Source organism: Chaetodon trifascialis, chromosome 18 (genome assembly GCF_039877785.1).
Source record: "Chaetodon trifascialis isolate fChaTrf1 chromosome 18, fChaTrf1.hap1, whole genome shotgun sequence".
NCBI lineage: Eukaryota > Metazoa > Chordata > Actinopteri > Chaetodontiformes > Chaetodontidae > Chaetodon > Chaetodon trifascialis.
In genome coordinates this window covers 13,612,501-13,635,664 of record NC_092073.1, presented here as the reverse complement: position 1 = coordinate 13,635,664, position 23,164 = coordinate 13,612,501, and the positions used below count along the sequence as shown (strand labels likewise).

Genomic DNA, 23,164 nt, shown 5'->3' with positions numbered 1-23,164 from the left:
TGCAGTGCTTTGGGAGGAAATAGGCTGCACTGGTGGCTGATTTACAGAATCAACACAAAGGGGATTGGCTTTCTTTTCTTTCTCTCCTCTCTCTGTTCATATCCCCTCTACTCCCACTCTCTCCCTCTTTCTCTCCTTCCCTGTGCCTTTTTCTCTGTCAGAGAAGTGCTGGTCCGCACAGTAAAACAATCCGTGAATATTTTTAGCAATATATTTGGCCCTGTGAAAAGTTGTTTTTCTGTGTGCTACATTTCTGGAGCTCTCCTGAGCTCCTGACAGTGGCAGCTAAAGTGGAAAGATGGAGCTGTTTTTAAATGCCTAAATACAGTATGTGCATATGAAAGTGGAAATAACCAGCAAAGAGGAGTTATGGGATTTAGCCTCTCAATATGTGAGAGGCTGAATCCATTTTGTGTAGACATTAATGGTCCCCAGAGGATGAATCTCAATAACTTTAGTGGTCCACCAGCAGGTTGACATTGTCTCGCAAACACACACTAAACTTAAGACACATGCATTCTGTCCCTGACATTTTCAGGAACATTTCCTGCATGGGGTCATGTGTGAACGGGAGCAGGGATCAATATTCTGTGAAATATGTATCGCCAGTTTTCCACGTGACATGTCAAATGCCAGTGCAGCTGCATTGTGAATGATAACAGTAATGTTGCAGTGACAAGTAAAGTTTTACATCTGTCAGATGAAAGACACCTTCACGCGGAGTGAGTGAACCAATCACAAGACCACCAGACAAAACAGCTGCTCGCCTGCCATGTTCCTAGCCTTGCCTCCATTTTATTCTTTTCTATTTTTTTTATCATCTGGGATGTTAATACACTGTGATTTTGTATTTGGTTGTTGGCATGTTAATTTATCAGTTTATGTAGCTTTATTTTGAAGGAGTTGCTTTATTTTGAAGGAGGTAGAGCTTCTTATGGGGGCCGATGCGTTACTGGGCTCATTCAATACGGAGCTACATGAAAGCAGCAACGCATCGTAGTGTCTGTAATGACTATCTGCCCCTTTACAGGTAAGAAAGTGTTCAAAAGCACTGTTTGTGATTCTGGATAGTTTATCTAAGTTATTAAACTCATGTTAATCATGATTAGATTCAGCGGGAGGTGGTTGAAATACTTAAATTTACTTTGAGCAAAGTTATGCTAGCCGTTTTCCGTGTCTGTAAGCTAGCGCCCTCTGTCACCTGATATTGGTCGAGCTACGTTCAGTTAATGCGAAGAGAACGAGCGGTTGTGCAAGTTATTCCCGTGAAGCTCAGCGTACCAAACGCAACTGAATGTGGAAGATGATGTTATAATGTGTGTTATTTGCTTGATAATGCTTTATTACATGCTGAAACAGTAGACAGCCACAACTAAGAGCTGATGTATTGCTGCAGTTGTTATTTCAGAGTTAGACAGAAGATTAGTGTGTAAATATAGTAACATGGATTGTTATAGAAACTGAAGCGGACTTAAAGGTATTCACATTATATTATTTCATGTTATAGAAACTGGATTTAATTTAAAGGTATAGACATGTACCGTAACATGAATTAATGGTTACAGTCAGATATTTGTGATTGTTGCAGGAAGACATTTCCTTCATCTCTTATTGATAATGTGTTAATGATCCATGGTGTATTGAGCTTTTTTTGTTAAGAAAAAAATGTAATTTATTCAATGCAGAGCTACCTGAGAGCAACAACGTGTCGTAGTCTCTGTAATGACTATCTGCCCCTTTACAGAGGCGTAACGCTAGCGTGGCTGCTGACTCTTAGACTTCTTAACACGAGTTTTAACTTCCACCTTTGAATAAAGGAGAAGAAAGAAGAAGAGGGGAGATGAGGAATAGGTCTCATCACAAATGATTCACTTTGCTCGGACTCTAGCGCCTTAGGCTGGGAATGCACCCAAACCTCTCTCTTAGAAACGCAGCTTCACACACACACACACACACACACACACACACACACACACACACACACACACACACACACACACACACACACACACACACACACACACACGGGAAGAGAGACTAAAACATGCACAGTTACACACTGAGCACAAACGGAGAAAGAGATGAGAGGCTGGTGGAATTCACGGCTCAGAAATCCCTGCTGTTGGGGCTCGCTTTGTGGCAGTTAGTTATATGTATGAACAGCCTGCCCGAGGACAAATACATACTATATCTTCACAGGGAAGAAAAATCACCTCATCTCATATAAAATATTTAGATACTATCTTTGAGATGGATAAAAAATAACAAATGAAAAATATCTGCTATCTTTCAATATCCATAGCCTCCCCTCCCTTTCCTCTTTTTTCTATTTCCTCGCTTCATTCTTGAAATTTTTTTTATCTAACTTGAAAGCTGAGCAGGGGATGTCTGACACCAGACAGGAGGGATTTATTATTTGCAACGTTATCAAGCAAAGAAATCTGTCGTCCGCATATGTTGTATGTGTTATTAGGTCTGGTCTTTTAACCTTAAACAGTCGAGCTTTACTATACGGGCAGTGAGCCCAGCTAATTCATTCCCAACAGTCTGGCAAAGGGCCCACAGTTAGCACACAATGGACTACAATAATGTAATGGGCCTTATCTCCCAGGCAGAGTGAACACACAGAAGACTGTTGAACAAAATGGCCTGTAAATGCGGGTGATATTCAATTAAACGTAATCTTCTCTTTTTTTTCATTTGCGATCAATCTCCTGGTAAAGTGATTTAGATGCTTTTGATCGCACTGCTCCCTATTGAGTGAAAAAGCCGTTTCAAGGAGAGGCACTTGAACGGAGGATGCACAGTGTGCACAGAATGAACGTCAGGTTGCATTCATTCATAAAGTGCTTTTAAAATAAATAGCAATACATTACATGCCACACACTATAATGCAGCAGCCACCACGCCGCAGAGAAGCTGACACTGTGGATGATTTCTTGCTTTTTGAAAAGAGCTCTTCATTATCAGCAGGAAAACGGCTCTTATTTATTTATCCCTTAAGATCACCCACATTTCTATTTTACTTTGTCATCCTTTATATGCTAAGCCTCTAACCGCTATTGCACTTTCAGCGAAGCAGTGCAGGATGACAATTAAGGCTGGCTGCTGCTTCTGCTGCTGGCTGTGTTCATTCATGGTAATGTGCCACTCGCTCCTTCCTCTTTAGATCACTGAGCTCCAGAACATCAAGAACATCACCCGGATGCCGCGGGAGACAAAAAAGCACGCTGTGGCCATCATCTTCTGTGACGACACATCCAAGACGTTTTCCTGTGAATCAGGTAGGTGACCGCACCTCACCTCCCATTCCCTCCCATTGTTTTTATTTTTTGCATGCAAAGATGTGAGCGTGAGCCGGATGAGGAGTTGGAGGGCCAGTTCGCAAAAAGTTTTGCAGGGAGCGGAGGAAGAATCAGAAGTGAGTGGCAGAAAGAGAAAAGAGAGAGGCGAGAATTGGAGCTGAGCCAAGTGATGCTCATTTGCCGCTATATTAAGAAGTGGGAGGATCTGTTCCGAAATATTGATTTTCATACTGCAGGTATGAAAAACGATATTGGGCATCGTTTGCAGTGTGTTTCAACCCTATTATGGACTGTAACAATAGAGATTGCCTCTAATACGTGGACAGGAAGCCAAAGAGGCGCGTGATCTGCACATGGTCGCTCTTTAGTAGCAAATAAATGGAGCTGGATGAGGAGGAAGCCAGGGGCCGGATAAGGTGGATGCACCTTAATGTGCTCATGCTAAACAGACAGGGATGAACTCAATCCTAGCTCCAGCCTGGTGGATGCATGTGTGCTTGTGTGTAATGATCAAATATCTGTTGATAAAGAGTAGCAGAGAACCTCAGGGGAAATACTATTGAACTTAGAGCAGTGAACTCTCTCTTGCCTTTGCTCCGTTTCCCATCATCACTCACTCTTTCTCCCCCCTCTCTCTCTTTCCTGGCTCATTTCCATGCCCAGAGCCTTCCCCCCTTGCACCACCATATGGATGTCTCTATCACCGTGTGTCCACTGACCTCCCATAGTCCTTCACTTCCTGGAACCCCCTTACATTTACACCCATCACTCACATTCACGTGATGACCACATGTAGAGAAATACATGATGTCAATGATTTTTTATGTGTGACCTTTTTTATTTGAGTTACTTTTCAAGTCATTTAAGTCCAGGAAGGACATTGGCATCAGTTGTAAGTAATGAAATGTGTTGTATGATTAAAAGAATGTATTCCAGAGCTGAATTTGCCAGGACCAGCTGGGTCAGTTTACATGAGAGCTTACCTACATCGGACGCTAGTTTGGCATGCAGCCTTTCCACGACAGCGCGATGTCAATGGGAGTTTGGATCCGGAAACTGAACCTGGCAGTCAGAAAGCAGGCATCAAACTTATTTGAGGGCCGCCATCCAAAGAAGCCAGATCATTTTGAAACGCTGACTGTTTTCTAAAAGGAAGGAGAAAAAAAAAGTAATTAGGCCTCCTGATGATCGCCTGATATTTTTAAAAATAACCTTTTGATGCCTCCACCCAAAGCAGTGCCATGTTGTTCTGTGTGCTGTCAGCGAAACACGGAGCCGAACAAAAGAGACAGGAGCACATCTTATGTGTTCTGACAGTCATGTGCTTTGAGTGCATCTGTCAAATATGCACCATAAAGAGATAAAGACAGTGTGTGTGACCTGCAGATTGGATAATGCGTCAACTCCTTGATGTTCCACAGTGAAATCAGGTCTAAAGATATGTGCATATAATATAATCCGTTGTATTTGTATGTACAACCACAGGCCACAGCTGAAATCCTGACGTATTCTTTCTCTCCAGCCTCATCCACAGATCGCTCCTCCATCCTCTTCCATTACACACCTACACCTCCACACACGTACCCACATCCTCCCACCATATTCCTCCATGCATGGCACATAGACTAGCAAGACTGCCTCTGTGCTGATGAAGTGTTTGTTTAGATGATTTTCCACTCAGTAGCCTTAAAGTGTGGGAGTTTCGATGCACTTAAAGGCCATAGTAACTCTGAATGAGAAAAGCTGAATCTGGGGAGGCATGAGCTAAAGTGCAGAGCTGCTGCCTATGACTATGTGTGTGCGTGCACAAGTCTGTATTACTGCTTTCAGTTGTGTGTGAATGAAGTGCTCCAGGCAGCAGCAGACCTTTCCTTCACCCTACAGAGTTGTGCAGATCTGTGCCATTGGACACCAGAGTTGATCTGACAAACAGGCTGTCAGCTATTACACAAGCTAGTTTGAAGTGAATGAAGTGAAATTACCTCCGCGCACACATTACACAAGCATGGGTTGACTTTTGATTAATAGACACGGAGACATTGTGGCGTTCCCGCTCTTACATCACTGGCTATAGTTTCATATCCCAGAATTCCACAGGGCCTGGAGTTAAGGAGCTTCAGAAAGATAACCAACTCCGGCATTCGCCTCATTTCATACCTCAGTAACTCTCAGCAAAAGCTCACATAAGACAATGGGAAATCTTCTGTATTGTAAACACTATTCTTTTTTCTGATTTTAACAGGAAGGGCAATTGGTGTTCACAAACAACAGACTGCCACGCAGACTTCCAGATTTGATTCGTGGAATCGTTTGTCTCCACTTAGCTTCCAATTAAAAACACTCGGTCTTACAATGAATGCCCTCCCTCCTTAAAATGCCAGCTGTCATGTTGTAGAAACTGCTTCCCGCACAGGGCTCAGCTCAGAGCTAAAACCACGACTGCTGCTTTAACAAGTGTCAATAATCCTAATTCTCCTGATTTATTCCAAAGTAACTATGAAAAGAAAGATTTCAACATAGCTTTATTTGCTTTCTTGCAGAGTGTGTCTGTATGCTACATATGTAACTAACATCAACGGGCTTAGCTAAAACCCCAACATTTTGAGCTTTGGTTTTATTGGTTGAACAAACAACTTGTTAATTAGTGAGCTGGTAGGCAGATTTGCAGCTGCTGGAAAGAGCCTGGCTCCCTGTTTCACCCTGTTTTCTGTCTTTGTGCCAAGCTAAGCTAACTGGCACTAGCTCCATATTTAATGCACAGACATGAGAGTGTTAACGATTTTTTTAACTTACTCTCGACAAGTAAAAATAAGTGTGCAAATAAGCATACTTGTCCCTTTAACCGTCTCATTCTGTTGAAATATCCTTTATTTTGTTTCATGCATACCATTTCCTTTCCAATTAACAAGCTAGAGCTTAAAGGCCTCCTTTAATTTGGAAAATAGCTTATTGATTGTCTGAATAGATGATCACCAGTTTCAGCTGTGACTGTGGTCATTTTGTTCTAGCAGAGCTACTTATGTTGAACAGACTTGGAGCTGAGTATTGGCAAAGGAGGGAGGAGAAACCCAGCATTCATCTGTCGCTGGCCTCCTCTTTTAATCTCCCCCAAATCGATCACATAGATTTTTCTCCCCCACTGTTAGCTGTACTCATGTCCTGTACATGCAGTATTTTCCCTCTGAACTGGCTGATTTATGTGTATGTGCATGTGCAAACACACTCAGGAAAGTGGCAGTATTATCTGCACAGTATGTTTTATTATGTTTGCAAGGTTGGATATGGAGGAGGTGTGTGTGTTTGATGGTGGACGTGCCTTAATGCTGTGCCGCCATGTGGCTGTGTGCAGAGCTGGATGCAGAGGAATGGTGTAAGCTGCTGTGCGTGGAGTGCCTGGGCAGCCGTCTCAACGACATCAGCCTGGGAGAGCCAGACCTGTTAGCAGCGGGGGTGCAGCGGGAGCAGAACGGTGAGTGCCCAATTAGTCCATGCTAACACAGCCAGCCATTCAGGGTCAATCTCCCTCACTCCGCCCGCCACCAAGCAGTTACCGGTTGCAGTCCGGGCCCGTATGTGTTAATGCAACTGAGCCCTCAGAGGGTTAGGGGAGCAGAACAGCCACTGTCCAATTAGGCCTGGCTAATAAGCACCATTTTTTTTGTCAATACCTGATCCAAAGTCCCCTGTAACAGTCTTTACTTACATAAGCACGTATTGGTTCAACTTCAGAAGTGTGTGTGTGTGTGTGTGTGTGTGTGTGTGTGTGTGTGTGTGTGTGTGTGTGTGTGTGTGTGTGTGTGTGTGTGTGTTGAAGGAGGCTGTGCATGCGTGCGTGAGTTAGAGCACAGGTCACAGGCTGTGGTCGGGGCTCTGTTCCAGGCCTAATGAGAAGTGCTGTGCATCACTGGCTTCCCTCATAATGAAGCTTGTCACAGAGATGGATGAGATTATGGCTCCTAAAGCCATGTGAAATAAATGTGCTTCCCCACATATTCCACTCACAGGAAATGGAAATGGAAAAGAGAGGGGACAACAGGGCGCTGCTATCACAGTGGAGCTCATTCTCTGTGTAATTTGTAAACTCGCAGAGGAAATTGAAAAGGCAACAGGCAAAGAAGAGCAGTTTAAAGTTGTAAAGAGGCGAGTAATTGAAAAGAATCTGCCGTCATTTCAGCCCATTTCATTTCACTGTAGCCGTAAAGTGAAATTGTATTCTTCAACATAACTTGGCCCCATTTATTAAACATATCAATACATAAGTTTTTGACTGTGCTGCGATGTGAACTGAAGTGTAACAACACAATTCCTCACCCTCCTCTTGTGGCGGCGGTCCTGCTGTTTGCAGCTCGTACAGAAGTTTGCAGCAGCGTGCTGTGGAGGCGAGCTGAGCCAGCGTCTCTCTGCTGCCTGTATGAGTGAACGAAGCGAGCGGCTCAGGCCTGCAACCATGTTTCAATTACTAGCCCTCCCCAAACAGCAGGGGCCGGTGATTAGATCAGAGTTCATTTTCACTGTCCCTAAAAATACGCCACACTATGACATTGCCATTTTCTATCCACTGCAGACACATGGCTTATTTTGAATCATTAAGTGTAATTAGTGAGAACTAATTTAGATTATGGAGAACTCTCTCCCTCACTGTCTGTCGTCCTCCCTCTGTCTGCCTCAGAGAGTTAGTTTAATGTGAGCGGGCAGATTTGCCTCCATGATTGCAACACGGCTGAGTGACCCCTGTAGGTGAAGTCAGGTAAAGCGCTGTTTTACTCTACTTCTGCATACAAATAGCTAAAACTCAGTGTATTAGTAGCCATGTGTTTCATGCACCCAGCCTCAGCCTTTACTTAGTAGAAACCAACCTCCTCATCCCTCTAATACGCCATATCTTCTGCATTCACACTGCAGAGAGTAAAGAATAATCCATCACTTGATAAGAACTGATCCGTTATCTTAATCAGGCTCTTCTGCAGCCCCTTTTTAAGATCTGAACAAAACTACACCCCCCAACCATCCAATTTAGGTTAACTTTTATCCTGCCCTGCCCTGCTTCTGCAAGCTGTGAACGCTTCTGGTTACTTTTGTGTTTTCAGTGGATAACATCTGATAAATTATAGCACAATAATGAATCATGAGGGAAGAAGAATCTTGATATTTTCTTCTCGATATTCGATGTTTTAGATATTTTCAAAAATAAGACATACAGAGTTGGATGCTCGTAAAAATCTGAAACTCTGTCTATTTAAGCTTCAAGGAATAGTTTGACATTTTTGGAAATACGCTTATTTGCAAACTCAGTGAAACAAGTGAGATACGATATAACCGTTAATTTGTGAGCTTTAGAGGATCTGGTAGGCAGTGTTTTATTTAACCTTTGAACTGAGCTCGGCTCGGCTCTGTCACTGAAACTACAAGGCGCTGAAAAATGGAAAAAGGATGTTGCTTTTGAATCTTTTAAATGTCACTTTTTAATGCTGTGAGCACCACAAATGAAATTCGGGATGGAGGCAGACATCTTGAAACGTGGACGAATCCAAAACTATCTGCGTGGCTACAGCAGATACCACCAGATGTAAGTGAGGAAATATATTTTTATCTGCGCCAGGTGTAAGCCTGGTGGGGATCCTGCGTGTGTGTGTGTCCATGTTTCTATGTGTGTATCCCTCTGGAGCTAATCTCAAACACTACTGGACTTTTCAGCCAAATGTATAACATTTTTTCCCTAATATTTAACTACATGCTTAAGAACCTCTCGTGGTATCTTTTATTGACTGCTCTGTTTTATACCGCCATTGGCTGCTTCTCTTAGCTGGCTGGTAGGATTCACATGTGACCAACGACTGCTTCGCTTTGTAATCTCTTTGTTTGGGACAACATACATGGCGGTCATGTTGGCAGACTCTTTGATTTTAAATTGACTTTCTACATCCCTGGTGGGTTGGAACCTGCATATTGTCTCCCCTTCATGCTCCTCTCATGCAGACACACTGCACACACAGCCAGCCCTGCACCCCCCCCCCACCCCCAGAATGAGCTTTCTCTGGATCTTTTCAGAACGTTTCAACGTGTACCTGATGCCCACTCCTAACCTGGACATCTACGGGGAATGCACCATGCAGATCACCCACGAAAACATCTACCTGTGGGACATTCACAACGCTCGCCTCAAACTCGTCATGTGGCCTCTCAGCTCCCTGCGCAGATACGGACGAGACTCCACCTGGTTCACTTTTGAGTCTGGAAGGTGTGTGTGTATGAAGATAAGTGCTTGTATTGTCTTGTGCGTGATTGAAATGTTGGAGTTTGGGAAGGGGGGAAGAAAAACTTTTGGAAGTGTCATAAAAACTTCAACAAAGCAACTTTGGATATCCAAAACATCCCAGGATATCAACGTTTGCCGCGGAGCCCTTCAGGCATTGATGTGACAGGTGCTGCTGTGAATGTGTGTCTTTGTTTGTGTACTGTACCCACTCGCATGTGTGCGTGTGTTTGCGTGTGTGTTTGACTTCAGTGGGCTGTTATATCAATGTGCCTCTCTGTAAGTGCACATTCAACCATGCATATTTGTAAATCAGCAATCCAAGAGTGAGCACGATCAAAGTGTGTGCACTTCTCTCTGTCTCTGTGTGTGTGTTCCTGGCGCAGGATGTGTGACACAGGAGAGGGTTTGTTCACGTTCCAGACGCGGGAGGGGGAGATGATCTACCAGCGGGTCCACTCGGCCACGCTGGCCATTGCCCAGCAGCATGAGAGGATGATGGAGGAGATGGAGAAGAGCTCTCAGGTACATTTTTACATTTATCTGATACCCGCACGCAGCAGCTCACAAACGAGGCCAGCAGCTTTATTCTAGTACTGCCAACATTACAAACAGCTAATAATGAGTGCAAGTGTCAGGAGTACTTATTTATTGCATGCGTAGTGTGCGTCACTTTCATGCAATCCTAATTTATCCTGTTGCACCTTTTGCTAAAAGAAGCACTGAGCAAGAGTCATTTGTACAAAGACCGTGTCTGTACACACACACACGAACATATATTTTTAAAAATCTGGGTTTCTTCACTGTGTTTGATTTACGCTGATCAATTGAGGCTGTTCACAGAATTATTTTTAGAAACCTGTGAACGCAAAGCTAATAAATCATGATTTTCACACACACACAAACACACATTTGTCTCTAAGGTACTGTTGCCTGTTTGCTCCCCAAAGCGCTGCCTTGGACCAGGAGCCCTCTGACACCCCACAGTCTTGGCCTCCGCTCCCTCCTTCCATCACAACACCCCTCCATCCCTTCCTTCCTCCCTCCTTCCTTCCTCCCCTCCTCCCCGTGATCATCTGTATTCTTTATTTATGTAGGCCTGCCTAGTGTTTGATGAGCCTTGACCATATGGCCATGCTCTTGGACCCCACCATTTGGGAACATTTCCAAATGCGGCATTTACCCTCAGCTCTATAAATCACATGGATAGCTACACAAAAGTTCCAGAATGGGTGAATTAGCATGTTTACTAGCGAGCAAATGCAGTTTTTTTCAATAAAATATGAACATGTTTCATATATTTCAAGCCACTGTCTGTCTCTAACATGAAGCCTTTAGTTTCACGCTGCAAATAAAAATCTGAAACCCACCATTCAGTGGCACACCGACACCATAATCCCAAGTGAATCCTAACCTCGCCCACAAAACAGCCATTCAGAGTGGAAACACGCCATTCAACCAGCAGTGTGTCATACTATGCCCGCCCTTTGTTTACTGACATACCCAGAGCAATTTCCCCCGCTGTGAGTGAGTGACGGAGACTGAGAGAAAGTGAGAGACACTCTAAGCTTTGTCTCTCTGTTTCAGATCAACTCCAGAGAGACGCTAACCAAGTCCATCTCCCTGCCACGCAGCGCCTACTGGCAGCACATCACGCGTCAGAACAGCGTGGGAGATCTCTACAGTTACCAAGGTACAGGCATGAAGCTACTAATTATCATACGCACGGTGTTGCTATTTCTTCACCTGCTTGTGTCAGTGGTAATGTGTGGAGCAGTGAGGGATGAGGTGATGGAAAGACAGAAGAGGAAACAGGAAGACAGACAGGGAATGTTGTACTCAGGTATGGAGGGATTTTCACTTTACATGCCAGCAATTATCACTTAGTTATTGTCAGAATCCAAATTTAATGCCTCATTTTGTCAATATGTACAAAATACATGTCATACACAATATAACTGAACATGAACTATACTTTCATTATCATCTAACTGTCAGCATAACAACTGTGGGACTCCATCATATCTCAATCATCAACTTTACATCAAACATGATTTCATCATCAGGGACTTATTTTCCATAAATAACAATGACTTTTAGTCCAAATTACTTATTTGTCAGACATTAAACTGATTCCATCTTTCCAAATATGTGTCTATTTTTTCTTTTTTTAACAACAGAATGACAAATTTTCTATCACCAAGCCTTAGAAAAGGTCTCTTGTCGTCTCTGACTAATGGGACTTTCTTCGTGTTTGGCCTGCAAACTAAGCCTTGTGTGATGTGACCTCTGTTCTCTGACATTTGTATATCCTCAGCCTTGTCTGCAGCTGCAGCCCTGCACATTTGCATGTTTAAACTTGGCGGAAATTTACATTTTTTTTTTACACATATTCATATACCCCTATCTTGGATTTCTCTATTCTAATCCTTATTTTTCACACCATCCTTACTAGGCATGCCACATTGCATTTCTACACATACCGCTTGTGTACGTAACGAGTTAAACTTGAAATCCTTGAATCTCAAAATCGTCGGCCTTCGTTAGGAATCTGATTTGCAATTTGAAACATCTTAGTACTTGAGCCACAAGCTGCAACAAGCAATCAAGTCAATCAAAGGAGGTAAAATCTTGATAGCTGCTATGAAACTCCACTCCACCTAATTTCAACTCCTGCTGTTGATAAAAAATGACATAATTTGCATGAGCTATTTAACCTTTTTTCTTTTCAGATTTTTCATTTTAAAGCTCTAGATCTGTATTTTTTAAGGTTTACACCTGGTGTTAACATGCGTCCTGGGTGATCCGATCACAGGTGGACCAGTCGAAGTGCAGGATGCTCTGAGATGTGATTTGTCAGACCACATTCAGAGTTGGTCTGGGCTGCGTATGGCCACATTCTTTTAGCTGTGTGTATGCAAATGTGTCCTGTGTGAAGTGAGAAATGACAAGAAGAAGCCACAACAACAAGCAAAATGGACTCTCGTGGAGGAAGTACGCACAAATATGCTGTCTGACTTCCATTTGGGAAACTGGAAACGGAAGCATGTGCGTGTTATTTACATCTAGTGTGAAGTGGGATCCTATCCAGAGTGGTCACATGGTGTTTGATGCCAGATGTGAAGTGATGCAACTGGAGCTGGTCATTGTGATCGGCTCACCCAGGACACATTTTAATGTCGAGTATAAACAAGATCTTAGTTTCTCGCTGTAAAATTGTTTCAAACAGTTTGTTCTTTCCGTCTTCAACGTCTTTCTCTGTGATGAAACAGAGAGACAGACAAACCCGTTGTCTGAACCAGATTATGAGAGACAAACAGAGAACATTTGTGTGTGTTCTTGAAAGTAAATGAGTTCATGTCTGTATGTGTGTGACGGAGATAAATGTCACTCCAAATGCATGAATGCAGCAGCGGGTTCTCTGTAGCCTTCAGGCCCAGCACTGTACGTCCCCTTAATGTACACATAGAAAGGGTGTGTGTGTTTATGTGTGTGTGTGTATGTGTGTGTTGTCTCGACCAGAGGCAGAAAGGTGATTAGTGAGCTGATGAGATTACGCTCTGTCTATGGTATTAGTTGATTAGTAGACTTATCTGAGGATTATGGGCCTTTTGGCTTTCACTGATAGAGCAAAACAGAAAGCCAGGCAAAGATGAAAGTCGCTCTGACGTCATCGTTTTCTTTTGAAAAGCTCAGGCCGGATTTTTTTTTTTGTTTTTTTTTTCATTATCATTTAATTGTGGTCTGATAAGCTTAAAAGCAAAATATGAGTCTTCCATTCCAAACACCGACAAGTTTTTTATTTTTTATTTTTCCAGCTAAACAGAGAAGCTTCCACCTCAGGGTCATTATTTATAGGCCCAGTCTCTGTAAACTCTCCTTTTTAGACTCTTCCTCTCCAAACTCTGCTGAGCAGAGGAGCTTCTCTCTCATCCATCACCCTGGCATCTCCACTGGTCCTCCCACACTTTCCTCCGTGTGTCTGTCCGATTCACAACCAGCCTCCACCTTCTCCTGCTCATACACATTCAGCACGACCATTATCTCCCCTCCTTTCCCCATGAATAAATTGAATGCATCAGTGTGTTTGAGGACATGGCGAAAAGGTCTAGTCAGACAAGGAGGATGGCGAGGGGATTCTGGGGAGTGATGGTAGTTTAGCTCCCGTTGTGACTCTGGATGTTTGGACTGTGGAAGGCATGTCGGGAGAACCTCCCACACGTCAGCTGCTGGTGCTCCTTAACATGGCTGCAAGCAATCATAGATGAGGATGGCCACATACAGTAATTGCATTGATTCCTCATTGGCAGAAGGTCTCCACCTCCCTGCAGCTGTTTTGCATCCTCTGCTGTCTGCGCTGCAGCAGAGAGCTCTTAGACTTAACCTCGTTGTTGTTGTGACAATTTGCATCTTTAGCAGGGATGTAAACGATTTTTATATATTTATCGCCAACAAAATTGACACTGTTTCCCCACAAATGTCACACCACATCCTCTCAGAGTCATAACTCAGTCAAATGAAAACACAGACGTCATACACACACTGTTAGCTCAGTCTTTACGCTGATACCAGGATCTTCAGCGTCCATAAAGGATAAATGTCCATAAATCCTTTTGGAAATATTGAAAAATGGACACTTTTTACACACACTCAGATTCAGGCTTTGTCTTCAGTATCAACAACCCAGGTGAGCACTGCCTGTACACTGTAACCAGGAAGTAGCCAAAGCAAAGTGACTCTTATGATACACATTTTCTAGGATGAAGCTGACTGATGTTGCACAGGTGTTCTTTTTACCTCATGATCCGATATTGAAGCCTGAGTGTGAACTGAAGTTAGGGACCGTCTCAAAAGTGCACGCAAAATAGCAAAAGAGCTTTTCAGATTGTTTGTTTTCTCATTATTTTCACAGATACTTCAGACCAGCTTTACATTATTATATGTATACTTTTATATACAGAGTCATGCAACATAGCCCACAGCAGTTCTGACTTACTGTAATTTCCTACTGTTAAAATCATCCGTTCTGTTTCTATTATTCATTATTATTAGCCTATTTGATTAATTTGAGTACATGGTTAAAAAATGTTGAACTGTTCAAAAAAAAAAGAAAAAGACTATGAATAGAATATGGAGGATCTCTTACAACTTCTGGCACAAATCTAGAAAATCTAAAAAATCATAAAACTAATTTTTAAGGGAACGAAACCTTTAGTCTTTAGCTGCATGTCCATATTTAGTATACAGTGGTCACAGCTGCAGGTTGACTGTTTAAAATGGCCAAAAGTTGTAGAGTTCTAGCAAATATCTTCAAATCTTGATTGGACACCTCATGTTTCCAGTTTCTAAATGCATTGATACATCAGTTTATTTTCCTGTAATATTGATATTATAAGCAAAACTGATTTGGGTGCAAATAGAGGTAAGACATCGTGAATTTGGACCCTGATGGCTGGCTGCTTTTGCTCCTTGGCTGTATCGCTGCGTGCATGATGAATATCCAATCAGCACAGTCAATTTGCTGAGTCATGCTCCGGTTGCTTTCAAATACCCTGCGGGTCCGGGGGAATAATTAAAGAACACAGTTTACTGTCCCGTTGAGGTTTATTCACCTATTTGTTTATTTCTTTGCCTCAGTTAACGGGGGACCTGGCAGTGAAGTACAGTAACTGTATTATTTTAATAGATTTCACATTTGCTTTTTATTTAGCTGGAAGTGTCTCCAAAATACATCCCAAAAGCCTTGTTTGCCCTAATTGAAAGTAGTAATTGTCAAATGTGTTTTGTTTAGAGGAAACTGAGGGATTTGGTAGAGAAAAAAAGAACAACCTTGATCATCGTGCAACACAGTACAAAACAAAATAAAGCCCCCCACCTTTTTTCACTAAAACCTAAGATAGATGGTTTAATCTCCAGGAACTATACCCTAAGACAATGCATCTACTTTCTACTGCGCTCCAACTCTACTCTCCTAATGTTATTCACTCTTTTGCATTTCACTGAAACTGCTGTGTTCTCCGAGTTTGCTGATGCATACAAATAAGTGCACTTTAAAGTTTTCGAGTTGAGAAAGCAAGGCGCCATGCCTGTCGGAAATGGTTCAATTACCAACTGTAATAGTGGAATGGAAAAGGGACAAGAATGCTTGTATTTTTTCTTGGACCCATTTTTATGTTTTTTTGCATTTTTCACACACACACACACACACACACACACACACACACACACACACACACACACACACACACACACACACACACACACACACGCTTTCTCTCTGCATTTCATTGTTCTCCACAGTTTAGTGCCTTAGCATTAGCAATTCTAATGGGATGGAGCGCTGTTCTTAGTTTGATCGGCTGGGAGTGATGCGAGGGGATTTTACAGAGAGGGAGCAAGTATCAAAGGCATGGGGACAAGATGATAGGAGAACAGGGAGATAACGCTATCTTATCTGCAACAGGCGACAAGGAATATAGTAGATGTACATGCAAAAAAAAAAAAAAAAAAAAAAAAGCTGAATCGCATGAAAAATTCATTAGATCCAGGTAAAACCGAGTTCAGCTGTTTTGGTCTCCTCCTGGTGGGTGCTTTTTAATCTCAGTCATCAGCGTTATTTGAATCCAGAGTGAAATTAACTGAGCCGATCTTTAGGCCGCGTTGGATTGATCTTTTATCGGTCCCAGCGTATTGTTGCTCCTGTGTTTGCTACACAAAAGGCACAAAGCTGGATGTCAGCGGTGTTGCATAATCTGGAGTTTGTGGTCCACGCAGCTTCTCTTTCTCTGGTTACAGCTGTTACTAGGATGCCATCTGGGTGATCGCACAGTGAGGGAGGAAGGTGCAGACAGGTGTGTGTGTGTGTGTGTCTACATGCATGAATAGCATGGTCCGCCATTGTATCTGTCAGCGTGTGTGTGTGTATGTGCCCTCCCTGCCTGTCCTGTCTGCTCCGGCCCAGCAGCTGCCACCCCAGGCCAGATAGGATGACATGACCTTCCCTGGTAATGAAAAGGCACTGACAAATCACTGTCTGCTTCTCATAGGGATAGCAGAGGAGGAGGAGGGATGCTGACAACGTCTTCTCTCCGTGTTTTTACAACTTTTTTTTTTTTTTTTTTTTTTTTTGCACCAGTGTGTCTGCATTCATGTCTCCTGTCCAACAGCGCGCCTCTCGTCAGGGGTCTGGCATCACACAACAAACGCCGCTGTTTATGACCGAGGAGATGATGAGATCTGCTTCGCCCTCTCAGTCTGCGCTGGGCTCCCTGCCTCTCTCTTTTTTTTCCCAGCCTAAATTGGCCTTGGTTGAGGGGAGGGATTGTCTTGGCAAAGATGTGAAAAGGATATGCCTGGTTGCGCACCAGTCGTCTCAGCAATCTATTAAGTAGAGGGGGGAGGGGCGAGAAAGTGTCCCCCCTTCTTTTAACCTGCAGTGCTTTTTTTTTTCTAGAACATGCACTGAGCTGCGTTTAAAACCTTACAGTGGGGCCTTATCTAATTTTTCTTTATTTTAGGGAGTGGTGGAAAGGAAAGGCTAGTGGACAGAGGTGTGTGTGTGTGTGTGTGTTGGTGTTCGTGTGTATGACTCACCTGTTATGGCTGGTACTGTCTCATCCTCACACCCACACCAGCCCCTGTGTGCTTCCTCCTGCAAGCTGTTCCCTCAACTCACACAGGAAAGAGCTTTTTCTTGTGTCTTTCCTATTCGTTGTCCTCCTTCTCTCGCCCGTCTCCTCTCTTCACACACATTTCTGCTTTTAACCGGGCTCGTCCGTCACGCAGCCACTTTGACATTGATTGCCATGTTCATGTGTTGTGTTGTCGAGTTGGCAGCGTGTCTTGCGGTCTGAGCCCTGATTCCCTTTGGTGGCAGCGTGACTGGTGCTGCTGGCTACACACACAGAAAAGGCTGCGTGTGTTTGCTGTGTTATGAATGATTCACACAACTTTAAAATCATAATTGTTAATAAGCACTTCAGCACCACCGGCACAAGAGAAAATGATCTTTTTGTCGATTTTGTCAGGGTGGCTGTGTAAGCTTATAGACAACAAATTCAAAATTTAATTTGTTAATCAAATTTCAATTAACCTCTGGAGGTAAATTGATTTGAAATGTATGAAATGTATTGACGTGCAGCCATTTCTCCTCGCCCGTGTTAGCAGGAACCATATACAGTATGCTGTAGGTTAGAGTTGATTACAGTGTTGCACCTCCTGAAATATTCATCAGTGGCCACTTCCTCCTTGTTTGGTGCATGATCAGCACGATGCCAGCCACTTTATCCTCAACCCACCTCACCGTGCACATCTCCAAACAGCATTCTAATAAATTATTAATGGTCTGACAGTTGCACAGAACAGCCCTCCACCCACAAGTATCCATTACTCCCTCTCTGTGCCGTTAACCAATATGAACTGCCGAACAAATTGGCCCAATTAATTTAAATTAATGTGGAGAGGGAAAGAGAGGAGACAGGAGACAGGCCAAAAAAATGAGACAGAGTAGATCGGTCTGAAATGCTTATTTGAGGTGTAAAAGGTTGATTTTCTATCACGTTGGTTACTATTATACAACTTGGGGTTTGTAGTTCTGTATTATGTGAGAACCACCTACATCAGAGGCCTTTACAAATGCCAGGATTATTCTTGCAGTCTTCATTTGTGTATAAAGATATCACCACAGACAGTAGCTAAGCAACAGTTGATATTGTCCAAGAAAATAGGACTTGTGTTTTTGATGTCAGGTCCAGTGAAATGAAACGTAATTTATGTGGCTGAAAAGAAGGGTTACATTGATTCTTTCTCCACATTTTTTCCCCCCTACAACAGGAAGCGGCCTGACAATGACTTTCATCCCTCGAGCACAGACGTTCCCCAGCTTTCTGTCTGATGAGCCAGAGCGGGAGGAGAGCCAGCACCAGGAAGAGGCACCGTCGCCCTCTAGTGGCTGTGAATCCAGTTGCAGCCTGAGACCCCTTCAATGACAGAGAATTGCTCTACCAAAACTGGACACTTTACCCACTGCTGTAGAAAGGATGTAGAAATATGTATAGTGACATGTGTAATATATCATTTCCTGGTGAACGATAGTGTCAACTGTAGAGCGAGTGGTACAAGAAAAGGATCCTGAGAGGGATGATTTTTTTTTTTTATTTTGTATGTTGTGTGACAGCAGCGGTAGCTTCAAAGATTGCACCAAAAATCCTCTAAGTGTAGTTTTACAGTGTTTTATGTTGTCATTATGCTGTTTAAGATAGCAGGACTTAGAGGCACTAATACACAAAGTTCCACCGTAAAACAATGTTAAAAAAACAAAACAGACTTTTCTTCTGAAATTGATGAAATCACACCGGGTTCATTCCAACAATGTGCCGCCTCAGCAGCCATTTCCGGAGAAATGCCACCATTTTTGACACATAATCCTCCCATACTTACTGCACTTCGTGAAATGTGAAATTGATCAATGCCTTACACAAAAAGCGCTTGACTTTGATGGCAGTGATGAATCAGCTAAAGCCTTTAATCGGTTACAACCAGCAAAGGGAAAAAGACATTCAGAAATGTGCTTCAAGGAGTGTCGACTGTCATGTCGGAAATGATAGAATGCAACCTTCTCGCAGCCTCTACTTTAAACTGCCAACCCTGCATTACACTAGCAGAGCAATTTGGTTTTAATAGCTTCCTAGCTCCTCTCCAGCACCATATACGGTGTATGATACCACCGGTTCATTAGCAAAAGGAGAGAAGTGAGATGTTTGTGACCTGCTGGGGCCAGCTATGCAAGGTGGAAGACAAGTGTTACGCTTGTACGGGATTAAAATTTTGAAAAATTTAGCTTTAGCTTCATGAGGAAAATCTGTGCTCGGTAAAATGCACAAAACAAGCAAAAGTCATGAAAGGAGTAGTTCAGCATTTTGGGAAACAGACTTATTTGTGTCATAGATGAGAAATTTGATACTACTCTCGTGTCTGTGTGATAAATATGATCCTACAGCCAGCTGGTTAGTTTAGCTTAGCACAAAGCCTGGAAACAGGGGGAAACAGCTAGCCTGACTGTGTGCACTGCTAACAAAACCCACCCTCTTGCACATGTAAAGCCACAGCTTGTTGTTTTTACACAAATAAGATATATTATTAGCAAGCTTTAGAGGTGCTGTAGAGGTAGATTTTTTTTTAACCATATCTGGTCTAACTGTGTCCTTCTTTTCCGGTCTTTGTGCTAAACCAGTTAAGCTAGTCAGCTGTTTGTGGTAGCTTTATATTTAGCATGCACACACGAGAGTGGTATCAATCTCCTCGTCTAACTCCTGTCAAGAAAATAAATAAGTGCCAGAGAAAATGTGAAACTAGTCCTTTAAAAACTAATAAAGATGTCCGAATATACTAGTAAAAATAAAGCAGCCTGACAGCTACGTTGATACCTTATACAGTCTTGTTTTCCATCCATCAGAGTATGAATTAGTGGTCATTCTCAGTTAAGCCTAAGTCAGTAAATCCTTTCTATAGCATGTAGTTTTTGAAGTTTGTCACAAAGTACACGACTGCTGTGACGAAAACATTCTCTGCATTGTCCTCATCGAGTAAGAAGTGCCTTCGACACAGACCGCAGGGCGTGAGACCAAACCAAAGCATCGTCTTTGGGCTTTGAGTTTACCATTGTGGACTGAATTAGCTTCGTACCTTCAAAACATTCAGAAAAGTCTTAAGTTTCTCTTAAATACAGCAGCTGCGAAATGCTGTCACACCTGAAATACTTCTAACCCTAACTAAACGAGCTCTCTGACAAAGCTGAGAATACCACTTGTTACCTGTTGGTGGCTGTCAGCAGACACTTATTTATCTCTTTATGTGGTAAAAATTGTTTCTGTTACATGCTCATGTTAAAGAAAAGATCGCTTAAATCCAGAAACGGCAGCAGCTCTGAGATGAAAAAGGTTTGCAGTGACAGTTTGAGGCGGCAAAGCAGTCCTTTGACGTCAAACCTAATCACTTATTTTGTTTAGAAATCCTCTTGCACAGGAGCTACAGGCAGAAGCACTTATTTTGCGTTGGTTAAGCGTCGCAGTCAGTCACTTTATTTTATGTATCCTATTTAAAAGAGCTCAATCTTTATATTAATTTGAGTCTCAAAGTGCCCATCTACCAATGTGTTTGCATCGCAGAGCCCATAGTTCAAAGACAGTGTTGACATATCCAGCCACATTTCTGCCCTAGTTGTAGCTCAAGTGTGGTTAATAAATATCTATATTAATAGTTCCACTCCATCTGGACCATTAAAGACGTCCTAAATGAGAAGACTGGAGGAAGTTCTAGTTGACCGTGTTTATCATTTGCAGTTTCTGTTGTTTATTGTAGCCGTTCACCTGTTTGTAGGTACGATGTGTCGTCACGATTTCTGTTACTGTTACTATATGATTGTGTTTGTGTCCACCATGTTTTGTGTTCCGTTTCTGTTGGATTATATGTTAATAGCACTTTGAATACATTGAGTGTAGGACTACAGTTTTCACTAAATGTACATATGTAATGTTTTTGATGATAAAAAGGTAATAAATTGAATGTTCTATCATGTATCAGCATTTTTTATTTATTTATGTATTTATTTATGAAATAACACTTACTCACTTTCTTGCAAAGAGTTCTATGAAAAGACTGACAGCACTGACATGTAGCTAAAGCCAGGCTCGCAGCTGGTTAGCTTAGCTTTGGTATAAGTTGAGTATTAGCTAAGTAGCTAGTCTAGCTCTTTTCTAAGGTAACAAAATCTGTCCACCGGCACCTTTAATGTTCCATTAACGTGTAGAAAAAGTGTTTATGTATTACGGAGGATTTTGTTGACTATTTTTTTGGCCAGGTACAGTAACTTCCTGTAATCGCCATTGTTTGTATGGCAACCTTACGGTGACAGCAAGAGTCCATGTAGTTAGTCCATGAAACCTCTATAAGATCACAAGTTGTCTTTTTTTTTTTTACACTTAAGTTTGTGTACATATTAAATAGTAGTATCATGTTAATTAGTGAGCTTTAAGGTGCTGTTACCTTCGGACAGAGCTAAGATGGCCATTTCCCTGTTTCCAGTCTTTATGCTAAGCTAAGCTAAGCTAACTGACTGCTAGCAGTAGCTTCATAGTTACCACACGGACAAGTGAGTGGTATCAATTTTACACATCTAACTCTTTGCAGGAAAGTGAAAAAGCTAATTTCCCAAACTAAGAATTTGAACACCGACTCGATGATGCGTGATGATCTTTTCACAGGAAATCACTCGGCTTCTTTGAAGAAGTTGTCAGTCAATGATTCTTCCCGTTTCCTCGTCACTCTCAAACACTCAACCACAGGAAATCAGCGAGGTAAGTGACTATGACGCCTTTATTTATACCACACGGAGCAATTCGCAGTCTCAAGCACACCAGTTTCAGTTTTGCTGGTCACCCACACACTATCACAGTCAAATGCACAGTTTCAGCTTCTGCTGTTTTGCAGCGAGATGACAGAATGAAGGCAAAAAACTTGTGATTTCAAACTATATATTGTCCCATTATCTTCCACATTTCTAGCTTGTCCACATTTGTCTTGTGTCCTAGCAGGATAGCCTGCATATCCATTACTGCCTCTGCCACTGCCTCCATGTCTATGGAGATAAACGAATCAGATTACACATAAACAACACACAGCTTAACAGTGCGAACGCAAACCTTAAATATTAATTTACAAAAGCTAATAGGCAAGCTTAGGAATCATAAAACATAATAAATACATCAGGGAAAATTTGTAAAAAAATAAAACACTCATCAATAAACAGTAGATAGACAACGTATAAGGAGCTACAGTATAAACTAAAGCACAGGATTAGCTAATTAGACTTTAGCTTTCATAATAAGAGCGTGCTGTAACTAGAATGCAGCCATCCTCGACGGAGAGCCCTTTGGGGAAAGCAGCAGTCTCAAGTGATGGTACAGTGCTGAGTGACTGCTTTTCTTTTCTGTTAGATGATTAGACACTATTGTCAAGCTTTGAATGGAAACCAGGAGGGATGGAGTAAAAGCAGAGCAATTACACAGGCTTTTGTCAGTCGTTTTACTCAGGGGTTAGAGAAGTGAAAAGAATGATTATACAGGCCTTTGTCTGCTCCTCGTGCATGACGGCTACTGTCAAATACTGTTTTGCCCAAAACAAATATTTCCTCAACAGTAATTATGAAGTACATACTACATTTAATTAGTGGGAGAAGGGCTTGACTCGAACAGCTCCCTGAGATGTACATGAGCAGCAGCCTGTCAACTCATTTGAGTTCACAGTTTGAATATTAATCAGTGTCAGAGTGATCCCTGCATCGTACTAAAAACTCAAATAAATAATCAGAACTTGTCATTACGGGATCAGTTTTGGCCATATTTATATCAATCTGAGAAAAGCAGATTGCGCATTGACAGCTGCGACAGATAAAAACTACATATCCACATTACATAGTGCATTGTATTTATATGTGTTCATTGATCATAAAGTTGACGGCTGGTTTTGTATGATCGTACAGTCTGCAGGTTGGCATAGATCGGACAATTTCGTATCTGCCTGGACTTCCTCCTGGGACACATGGATATAT

The 23,164-nt window shown here is 42.3% G+C and overlaps 2 protein-coding genes across 4 annotated transcripts in view; one reads left to right on the top strand and one right to left on the bottom strand.

Moving 5' to 3' along the window:
* The window catches only part of dok6 (docking protein 6), a 46,962-nt gene extending 25,830 nt beyond the window's left edge, over positions 1-21,132 (top strand). The window contains exons 3-8 of one of the 2 annotated variants that reach the window (XM_070985952.1): positions 3,170-3,284; positions 6,655-6,774; positions 9,354-9,543; positions 9,945-10,083; positions 11,146-11,251; positions 18,391-21,132. In XM_070985952.1, the coding sequence (XP_070842053.1) occupies positions 3,170-3,284; positions 6,655-6,774; positions 9,354-9,543; positions 9,945-10,083; positions 11,146-11,251; positions 18,391-18,545 (825 nt within the window). In that variant the 3' untranslated portion in view covers positions 18,546-21,132. Of the gene's footprint in view, positions 1-3,169; positions 3,285-6,654; positions 6,775-9,353; positions 9,544-9,944; positions 10,084-11,145; positions 11,545-18,390 lie in introns of those variants that run through there. The other variant, XM_070985951.1, reaches the window with a different exon arrangement.
* A 782-nt stretch (positions 21,133-21,914) lies between these two features.
* The window catches only part of cd226 (CD226 molecule), a 5,743-nt gene continuing 4,493 nt past the window's right edge, over positions 21,915-23,164 (bottom strand). The window contains exon 6 of one of the 2 annotated variants that reach the window (XM_070985949.1): positions 21,915-22,192. In XM_070985949.1, the coding sequence (XP_070842050.1) occupies positions 22,166-22,192 (27 nt within the window). In that variant the 3' untranslated portion in view covers positions 21,915-22,165. Of the gene's footprint in view, positions 22,193-22,914 lie in introns of those variants that run through there. The other variant, XM_070985950.1, reaches the window with a different exon arrangement.